The sequence below is a fragment of the Lycorma delicatula genome, chromosome 2, assembly GCF_047948215.1.
Source record: "Lycorma delicatula isolate Av1 chromosome 2, ASM4794821v1, whole genome shotgun sequence".
Classification (NCBI taxonomy): Eukaryota; Metazoa; Arthropoda; class Insecta; order Hemiptera; family Fulgoridae; genus Lycorma; species Lycorma delicatula.
Window position 1 is genome coordinate 87,046,783 of NC_134456.1, and position 18,174 is coordinate 87,064,956.

General features: G+C 29.6%; 1 protein-coding gene across 1 annotated transcript in view; it reads left to right on the forward strand.

The window, feature by feature from the left end:
* SCAP (SREBP cleavage activating protein) overlaps positions 1-18,174 on the forward strand; it is a 135,299-nt gene that overhangs the window by 39,036 nt on the left and 78,089 nt on the right. The window contains exons 3-6 of the mRNA XM_075355725.1: positions 966-1,139; positions 4,362-4,491; positions 9,176-9,300; positions 16,989-17,163. Coding sequence (XP_075211840.1) covers positions 994-1,139; positions 4,362-4,491; positions 9,176-9,300; positions 16,989-17,163 — 576 coding nt within the window. The 5' untranslated portion in view covers positions 966-993. The remainder of the gene's footprint in view (positions 1-965; positions 1,140-4,361; positions 4,492-9,175; positions 9,301-16,988; positions 17,164-18,174) is intronic.

Here is an 18,174-nt window from a genome sequence, read left to right on the forward strand (position 1 = left end):
TTTTTACTTCCTTGTACAAAGTAAAGGAAGTATAGTGATTGCAAAAATGTCAGTTTTCAGATATCAATGTAAATATCCATTTTGACCATCCTTGAATCAATTTTGACCAGTTTCGGCGTGTCTGTTCGCACATATGTCTGTGTGTATGTATGCATTTCACATAACTCAAACGATTAGCTGTACGATGTTGAAATTTTGGATTTAGGCCTGTTGTAACATTTTGTTGTGCACCTCCCTTTTTTGCAATCAACTTAACCAAAAGTCTCCAAAATCCAAAAAAATATGGATTTTGGACTTTTTGTTAATTGCAGTAATAAGCTCTAATTGAGAGCTTTTCAACGATATATTGTAGTGCTACTTCATTTCATTGGTTGCAGAGTTATAGCCAAATGAAATTTTAATTAAAGAATTATTTGCATCTTAGAAAGGTAAGGCACATCGGTTTGAATTGGATTTCATCTCCCTTTTTGTAATTTTTTTTTTTTTTTTAATTCAAATATATTGATTTATTAATAATTCTTAACTTCTGATTGTAAAAAAAAAATTACAATAAATAATAATTAAAAAAAATATATGAAAAGGTATCGGAAGTTATTACTGAAATAACTTTTATATACTTTTCATTTAAAAAAAAATGTCTATAGGTAATTTAATAGACATACAAGGAAGTTATGTGGCGCTAAATCTGATTTTTTTTCATGAACGTTGTGAAAGCCTAATTTAATTTTTTTTGTTTTTTAGTTCACTTATTTAATATTTGTAAAAGCTGGAATAGAATCCCTTTGATGATTTTAAATTGTACAGAGCAAGAATTGGTACACACATTGTGGGATCAAATTCATATTAATTTTTTTGTTACTATGATAAGGATAATTTTCAACTTTAGTAGTTATATATTAATTTTATCTTACATATTTCGCACTTATTAATTTTTTAATTTTTTTTTTTATTTAATCATGTTACAGTTGTCAAGATGAGTTAGTTTTATAAGGTATGGCCAACCCGCGATGGACAGAGAGCTCAGTGCCCAGAAGCCTGCCCGAGCGAGTTGCTCAGATTTATTATTCCCATGGTCTATTTTGTGCCACTCATCCGTACATTGTAATATCTTTTGCCATTTCAATAATCCTTTTATGTTGGTGAGAAAATTTTTAATGTTTTTTTTTTAGGTTTTTAATGTTTTAACTCGTTTTAAGGTCTTCATCTGTATTTATAGTTAATTCTATCCTTTCATTGGTTATAGAAATTATTGTATAGTATATACAAACTTTGCCATTTATCTGAATTTTTAAAATGTTAGTCTGTACACATTAATTGTTTAGTGTGGTTAACAGTTTTTTTTTATCTTAATTAGTATGTTAATTAGGGAAAAAAATAAGTATAAACTAGTATATGCAATTTAATGCAATAATGATGTATGAGAATGACCCTTCCTAGTATTTAATCAGATGTACTGTATAATTGAGGTAATTGTGAAAGATCATGTCAAGAAGGATTACATTCATAAGAAAAAATAGTCTTAAGAATTATTGCTTCTAATTATATAATTTGCTGCTGCTACTGAAAGTTAGAGTAAGCAACATTAAATTTTTCAGATTTCCTTAGACATGGGTTCTCAACCTGGGTAGAGTAGGAAAATTTCATGGGAGACATGGTATACTGAGAAAAAATTTCTTGAGAAAAACTTTTTTCTCAGTATAATAAAAAAAAAACTGAAAAATTTGGAAACCGTTCTCTTGGGAAGAAATTGGTTAAATTTGAAAAGTAAATTGAAAAACTTGATTTCAGAACATTTGGCATCCTTGAAAGTTGAAATTAGACACTTGTTTTTTAGATTTTTCTTCAGGTAGCTGGCAATTTCAGTTGACACAAGGTCCGTTCAAAATCGAAATGGACATGCTTCCTGATTCCCTTCAGAAGCGGGCAATTGACCTAAAATGTGATTCTCAAACAAAAGCAGACTTCCCAAACATGACTGTTGAAGATTTTTGTTTAAGCTATTTTCCTGTGTACCCACAAGTTGCTAAGGAAGCTGCAAGGTTGTTGGTGCAGTTTTCATCAACTTATCTATGTGAGTCTGGGTTTTCTACACTGGTTTACATCAAATCAAAATGCTGAGCATGGCTGGATGTTGAAAGTTATCTTCATTTGACATCACACAAAACATTTAAAAGAATTAATTTGAAGTTTTTAAATGTAAGTTTTTAAAATTAGAAAAAATATGCTTTATTATGAATTCAGCATAAACTCATTAAAGATTTGGGTAATTACATAAAATTTCTAATAACAGTTTTGAGGAAACATCTTGCGAATGCTATGTACCTTGTGCATTATTTAACAGCAAGCTTTCTGTTGTATTTTAATGTGTTGTTAAGACTTTTTAATGTGTATTTGACTTTCTTAAGATTAGTGCTTAATCTGTTTTCTTAAATGAGTAATTTATTTCTCTGTAAATGTTTCACTATTGGTACCAGGTTGGATTGAATTTGCTTTATAGTGGTGACAACAAAAAATTATTAATTTTATTATGAATTTTTTAAAGAAATTCATAAAAGTTGTTTCATTTAAAGAAAGAAACCTTTGTTTAGACAAGAACGGTATACATGTACAACGTTCTTATATACTCATTGTACAATGGGCAAAATGAAATATATAGCACACAAAAGAGTATTATAAACAAAACAAAATCATTAAATCCATTTTTTTTTGTTCAGTAAGAAATTTTAATTCTAGCTTAAAGTATTTCTAACCGAGAATTTAGCATTCAGTAAAAAAATAAAGCTAATTGTCCACTAAGAACAATATGCTTTTGAACAATAATTACACTATTAATTGTGATTTTATGGTTAGTGATAGAATTTTCATAAATTCATAGTGTTAGTAGTAAACAATAAAGCTTAAAAAATAATTTTGTGTTACAAAAAGTAATTTCTCATGAATATACAGAAATTGAACTTGCTGATTCAGCAATCTGGATATTTCTGCGTGTTTGCAAGACTGAATTAAAATTATTCATTACAATTTTTTAAATTTGTTTTATAAATTATATATCTTTATACTTAAGTAAATAGAAAATAAGTCTGCTGAAAATTCTATCTTATAAATAATTATTATGCAATAGTAAAATTTTATTTACACAAAAAACACTAATTACACTAATTACAAAAACACTAATTATAGAAGTAATATTGAAACTGAAAACGTACATGTACAGCAATAGCTGTAGACATGAATCAACTCAGTTACAGGGATATACCGGCCTCTGTGGCATGAGTGGTAGCATCTCAGCCTTTCATCCAGAGGTTCCTGGTTTGAATCCCGGTCAGGCATGGCATTTTCACACGCTACAAAAATTGTCATTCATCTCAAGTTGTAGGTATATGATAACAGTACTTAACAGATTATGTTTTTAGGGAATGGATATGTTATTTTCTAACCTATGGTTATCTGAAGATAACAATTGAGACTACTTCACCCTAGTAATACCTCATTTACAGAAAAATACTGAAAAGTTTCTAGTTGATAAAATAAAATAGTTAATTTTAAGGTATAGTGTTATATTTGTATTTCCTGTATTTTATTTTTTTTTATCAGCTGCATATGCTTTTTACATATGAACATATAAACTAAATCGCAAGGTGAATATAATGCTTTGGTAAAGAAATATTGACAAAAGCATATGATAAAATTATTTTTATGCCAAAAAACATTTTTCTGTATTTAGTGTTAATATAGTCTAGAATCTGCACATGAATAGATTATTATTGAAACAGCTAAGTTGGCTTCTTAAAGGACAATGGTTGGTTACAAGGAATCTGATTTAATCTTAGCTTAATATTAAAAGGGCACATCTATCAAAATGTCATATTAAGACATGGCCCTTCTATGTGGGTAAAATTCACTATATCTGACCCATTTCTAATTTTTTTTTCTTGAAATTATAAATTTTGGCTAGTTATGGCTTGCTTCAAGTGTTTTTTGTGTAAATAAAATTTTACTATTGCATAATAATTATTTATAAAATAGAATTTTCAGCAGACTTATTTTCTATTTACTTAAGTATAAAGATATATAATTCATATAATAAATTTAAAAATTGTTATGAATAATTTTAATTCAGTCTTGCAAACACGCAGAAATATCCAGATTGCTGAATCAGCAAGTTCAATTTCATGAGAAATTACTTTTTGTAACACAAAATTAATTTTTAAGCTTTATTGTTTACTACACTCACACTATGAGTTTATGAAAATTCTATCACTAACCATAAAATCACAATTAATAGTGTAATTATTGTTCAAAAGCATATTTTTTTGTTTTTTTGCTAATTTGTCTTAATATGAAATTTTTTTATTTTACAGTTATCCATTACTGAGTTTACCTCTACCTGGAAATGTTCCTCAACACTTTGCCAATAATGGTAATAACACAGTGGCTGCTGACATACCACGTTGGCTTCATGCATCTAGTCCATTTTGTTATATTCAACAGGTAAATTAATTGCATTTACTATTATACTTATTAGAATCATTTTTTTTAATATTATTATGACCTTGTACTTATTTGAATAAGACTTTTACAGTCCTTAGTTGTGTTGCTAGCTAAAAATTATTATTTTTTTTTTTATTTTTTACTAAGATTTACCCTAAACATGTCTTCAGTATGTACTTGATAAGAAATTATTATATACTAGCCCCAAGGCATATTTTTGGAAAATAAATATTCCAGAAATATGTAATAATAAAATGTGTATATTATGTGAATATTTATTATGTATTTATATATTTTATAATATAAATATATATATATACACACAATTTTTTTTTTTTTTAATAAACATTTAGGTTGTATATAAATTACATATACAGATGTCCCATGTGAAAACATACATAGAAATTCCTAGGCTGTAATACATGAATATGAACAAATATTTTCTGACTAAAGAGTTTCTAATCATAAAACATTTTCTGCCGCCTTTCTTAATTTGCACTATAAGAAGTTATTTTTAATGGTTGTTCAGTCAGTTGAATGACTACAAGTATTCTACTGTTGAACAAGAAAGTATTATTCAAATATTATAGTACAGTCTTCAGCTCAGCACTAGAATAATCTCACTTCAAACTGACATATTGTGTACTGAAGTGTGGAAAATGCTTATTCAGGAGAATTTTTATTAGTTCCCTATGTTTAAATCATTCATCGCCTTGGTGGATTAGAATTTAGATAATTTTGTTAGGATTTTTATTAATTTTAGATTTTTTGTCAGGTAAAGTTAGAGTCTAGCTATTGGGTACAAGAATTTCATTCTAATCCCAGTTTTGTTCACAGATGAATCTGTTTACTAGAAGTGGAAAAATTAATTTAAGGAATAGTCGTACTTAAATCATACTTTAAGGAGGAGTAAATCCTCATGAAGTAATACAACCCATCTTTTGAAATGTGATTTTCTGTAAATGTATATTGTGTTACAATTGAGAACCAAGTAATTAACAGTTTTTCAGTTTTGCTTTATAAGAAAAGGTTGTGCAGATTTAAAAAAAAAATTATTTACTATCTGCTTTGAAGTCATACATATTACATATTATAAAGATTGCAAATGTTTTTCTTCATGATAGCATTCCTCATTTACTCCCAGCTTATTAAAAAAAAAAAAAAAAAAATATTTTACAAGGAGACACAATAATTGGCAACACCTCCCAATCCAGCTTCTCAAGCATTTCTCCTGTTCTCTTAGTGATATGGTGGCACGCATTGTCATGCAAGAGAATCACACCTTCAGGAGAGTACCCTTATGTTATTGCCTTATCACACGAGTCTAACTTTCTGTTGGAGCATGTTAGAATAGTACTCCATGGTATGTTCTTCTAGTCACTAAAATTTGGGTGTTGTGAATCCCAGAAGACCATCAACATTACTCTTTACTAGCTGACTGATGAGTTTCAAGCCATTCTTTGAGCTTAGAACAAATTTGAATTCAGGTGTCTTTATGGGCTTGAGTCAACTGTCTTGGAACCCTTCTAGAACATGTTTTGCAATAATTCAGTACATCATGAATGATTGAATGCACGGTTCCAACACTAATATTACATAAACTAGCAATTTGGGAAATTTTGACACACCTGTCTTCACAAATAAGATAATTTATGTGATTTTGCAGTGCAGTAGTCGAAACTTCAATTGGTCTTCCAGACCAGTCACACTTGTGATGGAGATCAATCACACTTGTTCTGCCTGAATTAAACTGTTCCACCCACTTATACATGTTGCTGCGGTTTAAACATTTTAACCATACTGTTTCAACATTCTTGAATAGATTTCTGCCTATTTTTCACCTTCCAATAGCAAAATTCTTATCACTGAACGTTGCTGTTCTGCCACACACATTTCAAGCAGAGCTGACATTCTGAAATAAAAAAGAGAATTTGTTTAGATTAATTATAATCGAACAGCTGATTAAATGTGTTCCCAAGGTTGCCAACTTGACCCTCAAAAAGTTTCATTGTCCGTAAATGAACTATTTTTTCTGTACTACTGTTTGTCTCATTAATTATTGAATGTCCCGTGTGTGTGCGTGTGTGTGTGTGTGTGTGTGTGTGTGTGTGTGTGTGTGTGTATAATAACTGAAAACATGAAATGAACTGTAATTCATTTCATGTTATTGGTTTATTATGAAAGTTCTAATAAAAAAGGTATAACTTATATCCTGCTAAGTAGACAGTATTAGATTAATTTTTATCTTATCTCATTATTGTAATTACGTAACTATATGTAACTTTTTTATACTGATTATTTATTGCTTAGTAGAAAAAATGTACTTCTTAATCTACTGATACAAAAAAAAAAATTTATAGCAAAATCAGGCTTTAAGTGACCTATTGTTTATTATAACCCTGTACTTCACTTCCATATGACTTGATCTATTAAAATAGAACATGTGTTAAGTTCAAAATATTCTTGAATCTGATACTTTATTTAGAACATTTTTAATACACCTCAGTGTGCATATAATTGATTTTTTTATTTATTTGTATATTTACATAATTTGATTAATGATAAAATACTAGAAATAAGAATGGCACAGATATCTGCGTAAAGACCTAAATTAATTCCTTCTGTAATAGATACAATGTTGTGATGGTGGTATAAAATAATCATTTTTAGGATGATATTACTCCATTATTTGAGAAATAAAACATTCTTAAATTTGTCATCATACAATGCGTATTTCCTTAAACAATTAAAACAGAAATAATAAGAAATCATTCGTGTTTTTTAATAAGAATTCAAAGCATTATGTATAAACTAGTTGTAATTAAATGTAAATATCATATGACTATCATTGATAATTTTAAAATGCAGTTTTCAAGACCATGAATTTGCCTACTAATATGAAAATCTATCTTTACATTATTCAGAATGTATCTAAAGTAAGTAAGCAGAAATATTAGAAATCACATTAGAAGTAAAAGTAAGTTGTAAGTTGGCATATATTTAGGCAGGTTTAAAATTACACTGTAGTCGCTGCAATCAGTCTCAGTGTCATTTGCTTTTTGGATATATTAGTGAAAAGAGGTAGTGATGTCATATTGAAAATTGAATACCAGACACTGTTGTATGTGGGTTAAGTGTTGATCAGGTATTTAGAGAAAATTATTCTTGTGCTTGGAGAGGATTACCCTCATTGTACAACATTTAGGTGGTACTGAGAGTTTGAAAGAAACTTGTGGATACTCCAAGGTCAGAATGACTGTCTTCATCTGTGACTGAGGGAAACATTGCTGCAGTACGAAAAATGTCTGGACAGACAGGCTTGTGACCAACCACCAAATAGAGGTGTTCTTAGGTATTAATGCACCAGCAGTTCATGTTATTCTTGTGAGATCACCTTCAAGTTAAAAAGATTTGTTATACCTTCATGTTATTCTTGTGAGATCACCTTCAAGTTAAAAAGATTTGTTATACCCTGTGGGTGCTGCATAACTTAACCAATGATCAAATGGCACGTCATGTTTCATAGTGCTGTGTAATGCTGAAGAAATTTGAAAATGGGAAATCTCCAAATGTGAACAATATTGTGACAGATAATGAAACTTGGCTTTGTTATGAATGACATCCCTCAAGGTTGAGAAAAGGATGGGTGTTCGAAGATGAGGAGACCCCCAAGGTTGTTTGAAAATTCAGATCAGTGAAGAAGAGAATGATAGCCGTGTTTTTTTAGTGTGACAGCACTTTTAGAGCGAGTTTTGCTGGATCAGAAGACAGTACAGGGAAGTGGTACACTCAGGAAAGCCTGTCTGAAGTTGCGCCCAACTCAAGGAAGGACACTTGGTTTTTTCATCATGATAACACTTCAGCGTACCACCCCAAAGTTTTCTTTGAATATCTGGCCAGCACTGGAATAAAACTGTTAAGAGTACTTTCCATACAGTTGTGACCCCATTTATGTGACTGCCAGGTGAAGAACAGATTGAAAGGGAGACATTTTACAAGCGATGATGACCTTCTAACGGCTTGGGACTATGAGTGTGCCCAAATCTCTGATGAAATTTGCCAGGATTTCTTTGAAGACTGATTTCAAACATTAGAGATGTATATAATGTGTGGAGGAAATTATTTTGAAAAATTATAAAAAATCAAGTTATATTGCAAAACTTTCCTAGTGCCCTTTTATATATATAAAATTTTAAATAAGCAAGTTATTTGTTTTGAAAGAAAGTTATTGAACTGCTGCCATTTATAGAAAATTTAAGTTGAATAATACTCCATTAATATTAATTTAATTAGTAATATTAATTTATTTTGCGATTATGTAATTTTATGAGGAACCTTTTATGGTTCAAAAAGCCTCAGTATTTTAAATAAATGATACATAATTAAATAAGTGGAGAGTTAGAAATAAAATTTTCACTAAATTTAGTAAAAATGTTTGTTTTTATGTGTTATATGGCTGTAAAAATTCTGTAAATGACCATGATGAATAATTAGTATTCTTTGTTAATATATTTATTTCACAAAGTATTTATAATTTTAAATTGCAGTTAATAAACAAGTAGCATTACCTTCAAATTTTAAATAAATGTTTTTTTTTTTGTTCTGTAAATTGAATGGAATTAATGATAGAATTGTTATTTAAACAGATTTGACCTAATTTAAAGGATTTAATGATTTTTTTTAGGTAGTAATGAAAACGGCAGTTTCTCCATGGTCTGATGAGCTCATGCTTACTGATGCTTTTAGAGCTCCATTGGCAGAAGTTTTCAATTTGTTAGAAGTTATACAGAATTATCAGCATCAGAACAGGTAAAAAACCTTACGATATTTTTACATTTTTAATGTTGTTAACCAGTGTAAGCTTATATTTAAAACAATATAATTACAATCTTTAGTTCTTTAGTTTAACCGTAATTACATATTAATATTTAAACAGATTATCAAGTGTTAATCATTTAAATTTAAATGCTGTGTATGAAAAATAATGTTTTTTATATTCTAATTTCACACAAAAGCAACTACAGTTGATCCCTGATTTACATATGAGTTGTGTTACAGTCTCATTCAATATTTGAGATTTATGATATTAAGTAAAATGTGTGTTGTAATTTAGAGAAAATTTACTAGAAAGCAAAAATGTCACCAAATTTATTTATTTTTTTTGTTATAGTTCTGTTGAAATTGGGTTTTGTCGTACCTTAATAAATATAAATTAAAAAGAACTAATAAAATTATTATACTTTATGGTTTGATTTCTTAAATAATTTTCAGTCTGTAAATTCACCAAATTAATGGATCTAACATGGATAAAATTTGTATTAAATTTTAAATAATCATATTGCTGATCATGAAATCTTATTTAATTTTGTGCACTTAGTTTTTGTAAAATATTACACATTTTAAAATTATTTACTTATATTTTTGAAAAGTATGGGAAAGTTAGGTTTTAGAAAACTATCAGAACTGTTCTTCTACTTTAATACTTAACATTAGAAAAAATTAATAGTTAACATTAGAAATGTTTGAAAAAAATATCAACCTTTAGTTGTCATTATTACTTTTTTCATAATTTTTTTTAAACAGAGATGCTAACTTTTTACATGACTGATTCTGTTAACTTTGGTTAACAGAATCTTTGCTTTGTTTAAAACAAAGCTGTTTATAATTAGTATTTAGCAAAGAAAATTTAAAACTGAATAGAAAAGTTGTGTAGTTGGGGATTAAAAAAAATACTCCTGTGATTTTAGACACAGGAAAACTAGAGTACAGATAGCATTACATCAGTTTGTTGATTACAAGAATTGCAGCAATTATTGTTGTGATTTCTGCAGGCTTCAAAACCAGCATATCCTCTTACCAAAAATGATTTTTTGTATTTAAATTCTTGTACATCTAAAATCAGCTGTAATTAAGGTTAGTACATTTGCAATAATGAGATCTGTTTGTAATATAAACCGATACCTTTCTTCAGTGTGAACTTTTTATAAATAATTGCAGGTTTATTTATGCCAGTTTGATTTGGACACTACTGTAATTAGAAGTTGTATGCAATTGTCTTTGACAAGGTGTAGCCCAAATCTTAGACATAATAATGTAGCAAAGTACTGCAGCTTGTGTTTTAAGAACAATGGTCACTTTTCATTCCTTTATTGGTATAATCATTTCATTTCTTTATTTTGTTTAATTTAAAGAAAAAATAATACTGGTGCTTCCTCCAATAATATGGACAGATGTAAGATTTCAGTCAAAAACTATTTTAAAATTAATTACAAATTTTTAACTTTTAATTAAAAAAAAAAAATTATAACATGAGTCTTGTAACTAATTTAGCTTGTTGCAGAATTCTTTAATTTGCCACAAATAGTTAAAACCTATCTTTTTCTGTTTTTTTGTTTTTTTTTTTTTACTTCTTTTTTGGCTAATATGTGAAATTATTACATGATCATATATTTTACACCAGTTCATTATCATTTATAATTAAGGGTTAAAATCTTTTGCTGCAGCAGCAAAAGAAAAGTAATAGTATTACTTGGTGTTTAAGTTCATGAATCAATGTTAAAATATTATTTACATTAGCTGTTGAAAATAGTGACATACAGTAGTATGGTCACAGTAAGAGTTTTATTTTAAAATAATGTAGGAATCAATGTAATTCATAATTTAGTATAATAAATTGTCATTCTGCAATGTCAGTAATATTTTTGCATGGTTCTTTTTTTTATTGCTGATGTTGTAATAACTGATGGTTGAATGATTTGATCCATTCAGTTTGATTCTTTAACTTAAAAAAAAAAAATACATAGCATAATAAAATAAAATTACAATTAAATTTTGTTATTTGTTTTGTTTATCCTTTCACACTATCAAACCTAATATCCTCAGAATCAGTAGCACTCAGGAGATACTGAGATATTTATACCAGTTCCCATTGCAGATGTAGTTCTATGTTCTCATTGATAAGCTATGTCTTTTCACAACTTTAAGGTGTTGTAGGCAGTCTGCTGGTGTATTCGTTCACCCATGGTCTCATTCCTCTTAATAAATATGAGATAGTGTGATGAAAAAATGTAGCCAGGAGCACCAGTCAGATGGACCAGAATTCTGCTACAACTTAATCAGCAATACCTTTGCATTGGTATGTTAATCATGTGCTCTACTCCCTACCACTCATCAACTGGACAGCAAGGTGGTAGAAATGTTACTCTAGCCCAATTGAATGATACACCAGCCAGCTCCCAATACCAAGGGTCTAGCAGCAATCTGTTCTCATGTTGGTAAATTGAACAGAGAAACAGCATTATCTAATACCTAATAACTGGGAGTATGGTTCACCAGGATAAAATTAAATTCCAATGACCAACTTAAGAAGGAGCTACATCACACCACAGCCCGTTTGATTCGAGATGTATTACTATGGAATATCCTACAACCTTTTCTACAAGTTTCTCTTATACCTGCACTCTCCTTCCCCTTTTCTCTTAATATGAACATACTGTAAATTCATTCCTGTAATACTTCTCTGTTTTTATTCTCCCTTAAGATCATTGCTTGCTCCTTCTGCAAAAGTTTTGTTTATTTCAAACTCGTGCAAACGGTTTATGTAAATCATAATTTGATGAAACTGAGAATTTTTCGGTGATGATTTTTCCTTATACAAATGTTTTTGACTATTTACCAGAATTTATCATAACCTGTTCAGAAACTGTTGTATGAATAGTAAGCTATTAATTCATACTTTTGGAGTCTTAGCATAATAAGGATTGTTCATGAAAAGTATTTATAGTACACTAGCGGACCCGACAGACATTGTCCTGACGTGGCATTGTTCTGTAATAAATGCACAATACATAAATATAAGTAACTTATTTAAGTTAAAATTAGCAGGAATGTGGACAAAATTTCATTAATATGACTATTATCAGTTTGTGATTGTTGTATTATTGTAATGGGTTTATTGATTAATTATTTGTATTATGGTTAATATTTATTTTCACTAAATATTGAGATGTCTGATGAAAATTGAATTAAAAAATCGAAACGTCATAAAATTAATAATTAGTGTATTTAATAAATTTTGGTACTTACGTATTAACGCCACCGCAGCTACAGCTTTATTTAAAAACAAAAGTAGTCAATCGGATTTCGGTGGAAAATGGGCCGATATAGACTTTAACATAGATTCAAAACAGTCCCTTTATTAATTTTAATAATGGTTATTTATATTTATTTATTTTATAAATATAATTTAACCAAACTTAACCTACGCTCGCTAACCTTGACTAATTAACAGGAGTGTATTGATTATTTGAATAATAAATAATTGCAATAATTACTGAATTTATTAAATAAATACTCAAAAAATTACGGTGTTAATTATTCAAGGTTTGCGAGTGTAGGTTAAGTTTGGTTAAATTATATTTATAAAATTAATAAATATAAATAACCATTTATTAAAATTAATAAAGAGACTGTTCGTTTTCCACCGAAATCCGATTGACTACTTTGTTTTTAAATAAAGCTGTAGCTGTGGTGGCATTAATGCGTAAGTACCTAAATTTTATCCACGTTACTTCTAATTTTCACTTAAGATCATTTTAAAAAAGTACCTCCTGCATTTTTTTGTAATTTAATAATTTTGAAGTTTCATAACCATGTGATAGCTTAATTAATCAATTAATAAAAAATTAAAGCACTGTAAAAAAAGCAACGTAGTTAAAATTTTAGTAGAAATTTTTATCATTTTTCTCATTCTTTATTTTAACATCTATTTTACCAAATTTTAGATAATTGTAAATTAAAAACAATTTTAGAAAATTTTTTATAAAATTAATCAGCCACAAAAATTAAAACTTCAATTTTTTAAAAATACTTTAAACTATAATTATTATACGTAAATTATATATTAATTTTATAAATGTTATAATTTATTTTACAAACTGACATTTTTATTTTCAAAGAATACTTCATAAGTTGCATAGAATCAAATGAGAACTGACAATTTAAATTTTTAGGTTAAGTTGATTGTTATTGAATGCACGTGTATACATCATTAAAATTCATGAAAAATCATGCAAAATATACGTCAATACAATACGTCTTACAAATTTGCACAATGTATATTTTTTAATTACACTTTAAAACGTTATTTAAATAAATAATATTCTCAATAAGCGTGCAATTCTAGCAGAATCGACAATGCTTCGAACTATTGCTAGATTTGAGTACATACAAATTAAATGAACACAATTGAAAGTTTCATAAAACCTTAAAAACAATGAACATTTGGAACTTCACAAAATTTAACCTTTCCTTTTTTCCCTTTCTTTCTTTTCCCTCTCCCCCTTTCCCATTTAATTTTACCATGCTCCCTATCCCCATTTTCACCTTTACCTTTCCACAATTTCCCCATTACTTTCCCCTTTCATTTCCTTCCCCATTACTCTTTCCTTATTTGCCATTCCCGCTTCCTCTTTCCCTTCGCCCCTTTTCTTTTTTCTCCTTTCAAACAATGAACATTTGGAACCTCACAAAATTTAACCTTTCACTATATAAAAGTCAGAATGTAAATAAATTGAAATGGCAAAAGAAAAGCACTACCTATCTGATTTAATTCACACCACTCTCTAATCACAGTATTCGGTAGAAAATAATTTTTTAACGAAAAGGGTTGTGGCTGCAAAATCATTTCAATTAATACTGAACATTAAGAAACTTACAAAACATTACGGAACTTCATAAAATTTAACCTTTCACTTTATAAAAGTAAGAATGTAAATAAATCCAATTGTCAGAACAGCACTACCTATCGGATTTAATTCAAACTACTCTCTAAACACAGTTTAAAATACAAATTTTAATGTAATAACAACACTAAGCTATGACACAAGTAACTGATATGCGAAAAAGCAACAAAATAAAAAAATTTCCTAGAATCCGATCGCACCATGAACTACCGGTTCTGACTGATATGCCAAAAATTTTAAAAAATTCTAAAATACACAGCGCTGCCTACCAGATCCAATTGTGAACCTTAACCATCCCAAGTTCAACAACAACACATAAACATATAAATTAATTTTTAAAAAAACATTTTTGATCGGATCAAATTGTGAATCTAAACCATTCTCGAATCCTCTTGAACACACAAAAAAATTTCATCAAAATCGGTCCAGCCGTTTAGGAGTTCAGTGACATACACACGCACACAAGAAATATATATATATATATATATATAGATTTTAAGGATTTTTTTAATCTTGTTTTTTTATGTATGTTTATATATATATATATTATATAATTTTTTTTTTTTTTTTTTAAATTCAAATAATTCATTAACTTGTCACTGTGTTAATAAAATCTAACATTATATGAAATGTAAATCACCAAAATACAATAATTAGATAAGTTAAACTTAACTTATTTATTTCCAAGAATAAGTATTTGTGGCATCCCGCATCATCAGTTGGTAATGAAAAATTCATTAAACTACATTAAATTTCATTATTATGAATTCTGTTATTACTTTTTACTTTTAAAAATTGTTATTTTATTTTAGATTTTACTCTGTTTCAAAAATTTTAAATTGTATTATGAATGCTTATGCAAATTTTGCTGTCCACTACTAAGAGGAATAAATGAAAAATAAATAATTGTTCATTAAATAAATAAATAATAATTGTAATGGATTAGATGAAAGCATATGCACATTTTGTCCCTGGTACTGAACAGCAAAATTTGCATGTATGTATTCATAATACAATTTAAACTTTTTAAAACGGAGAACAGTCTAAAATAAAATGATAATTTTTAAAAGAAATTATACATATAATGTTATTGTAGAATTCATTACCAACTGATGCGAGATTTCATGAAAATATATCTTGGAAATAAATATAGTAAGTTTAACTTATCTAATTACTGTGTTTTGGTGATTTATATTTCATATAATATTATATATATATATATATATATGCACACACACATAAAGGTTGATTCAAAGAAACGGGAAATTTTGAAAATTGTGTTGGTAGCCGTGGGCGATTGGTACCACTTGATAAGTGGCACCAGCCTCTCTAACCTAACCTGCCATTTAGTTGTGTTGGATCCTTGGAGTGGTGCACAACGTGCATTTGCTATCAAAGCGTTTTACAAAAACAATGACAGTGTGGAGGGAGCGCGTAGAGAATTTCACCATCATTTTAATCTGGGACAGCACGACCGTGTTCCATCAGCACATGCAATTTAAACATGGATATCTAATTTTGAGGAAACTGGTTCGGCAATGAAAAAGAAACCTCCAGGCCATGAGCGAACCGTCCGTACACCACAGAATGTTCAAGCTTTACAAGATGCTGTTACACGAAGTCCACATCAGTCAATCTGTCGTCTCTCAGCATCTTTACAATTGCATAGTTCAAGTGTTCTAAGAATGTTAGTGAAGGACTTGCAATTCCATCCATACAAGTTGCAGATCGTCCAGGAACTGAAACCGAACGATGCAGTTGTGCGAGCACAATTCTGTAATGTAATGCTTCAGAAGATAAATGATAACGAAGAGTTTGTTCACGAACTGTGGATGTCAGACGAAGCGAATTTCCACCTCAGTGGATTTGTTAACAAGTAAAATTTCAGATACTGGGCATAAGAAAATCCTACGCAGCTACACCAGCGTCTGTTGCACAGCCAGAAATTGACCGTGTCATGTACTATGTCATCTTACATTGTTATAGGCCCTTATTTTTTTGAGGATGACAACGGTCTTGCGATTACAGTGACGTCAGCTCGTTACTTAGCTATGCTTGAAACCTTTGTTGTGGAACAACAAAAGAGATTTCCACCAATTCTTAACACAGCCTGGTTTCAACAAGACCATCACATACTGAACGAATATCGATGGCAGCTGTACGCCGATTGTTTGGACGTGTCATTTCACGAAATGGTCTCCCAGATCGCCTGATCTCTCAGCTTGCGATTACTTTTTGTGGGGTCACCTTAAAAGCAAAGTGTTCCACAGTAGACCTGCTACAACGGAAGAACTGAAGGCAAAGATCCGAGAAGCAATTGCGGAAATTCCAGTTGAGATGTTACGTCAAACCATGAACAATTTAACGAAGAGACTTCGTGAGTGTTAACGTAGAAGAGGAGGTCACCTGCAAGATGTCATCTTTAAAAAATAAATTAAAATCTATGTATCCTAAAATGGCAACATTTGTACAATTACATGAAATAAAATTCATTTTCTAAAAAATATTTTTCATTGATTTTATTTAATTTTTTTAATTTCCCGTTTCTTTGAATCACCTGTATATATATATATATATATATATATATATATATATATAAAGATCTGAAGAGATACTTTTCTATAGGAAATGTCAGTTTTGAATTCATGATGACATATCTTATTGACAATGAAGTTGTGTATATTTGACATTATTTTTTGTTCTTACGATATATTTGTAATGTGACTTCTTTACAAAAAAAATTTTTTTTTTTAGCTCGTTCACCTTAGCAGATATGTGTTTACATGTAGAAAGTGTAAAAGTAAAAAAACAGAGGGATATTTTACCTGAATACAGTTGCCTTGTGTTGTCTCCTGCTAACCTCTGGCAACAAGATGTACATCGCTACCATAGTGACGTCAATCTTATATCTACAATTTATAGTTACCAGGTATTTATCGTGATCCTAAATAATTAAATAAAAGCATCTTGTTTTTTAAAGATGATGTAATTATTTGTAAACTTCCCCTTGAATTACAAAAAAAAAGTGCTGGTCAACAGCTGCACTGTTTCTTGATACCATTTCCTTCTTGAAAATGTAATTTAAAAACATATTCATAACACATTGAACAGTAACTTTAATATAAAAACAAAAATTACAATTAAATGATCCAGATAAAGTATGAGGATTATTTTTTTTCAAGGTCCGATCGGTCACAAAATTAAAACCACAGTGAAAATAAAAGAAATTTTATTTGTAACAAGTACTTACATAGTTTTGCTATTTCTCTACATAGTCGCCACTCTGATTTAGACATTTGTTGTAGCGTGGTACCAACTTTCTAATACCCTTGTCATAGAACAGAGCCGCCTGTGTTTTCAGCCATGTGTCTATGCTGGTCTGCAGCTCGATGTCTGTACCAAAATGTTGTCCTCCTAGCCAGTGTTTCATGTGAGCATAAAGGTGAAAATTGGATGGAGCCAAGTCCGGGCTGTATGGTGGGTGATCAAACAGTTACCAACAAAAACGCTACAGAAGCATCTTTGTTACAGCTGCAGTGTGCGGCTGAGCATTGTCATGGAGAAAGACAATGCCTGATGACAACATTCTCTCCGCTTATTCTGAATTGCCCCTTGTAGACATTGAAGAGTCACACAGTATGAGGCTGCAGTGTTGGTCGTGCCACGTTCCATGAATTCCACCAAGAGAACCCCATTCCGGTCCCAGAACACAGTAGCTGTATACTTTCTGTTGGAGAAGGTTTGCTTGAACTATAGTTTACTGGGAGAATGAGAATGCATCCACTATTTGGATTGTTCTTTTGTTTCTTCAGTTTCGAAATGGACCCATGTCTCATCCCCTGTGACAAAATTGTTTAAAAAATCTTCTTCTTCATTGTGGTAGCGGAGAAACGTTAGGGAGACGTCCATTCTCATTGTTTTGTGATCGTAGGACGGCATC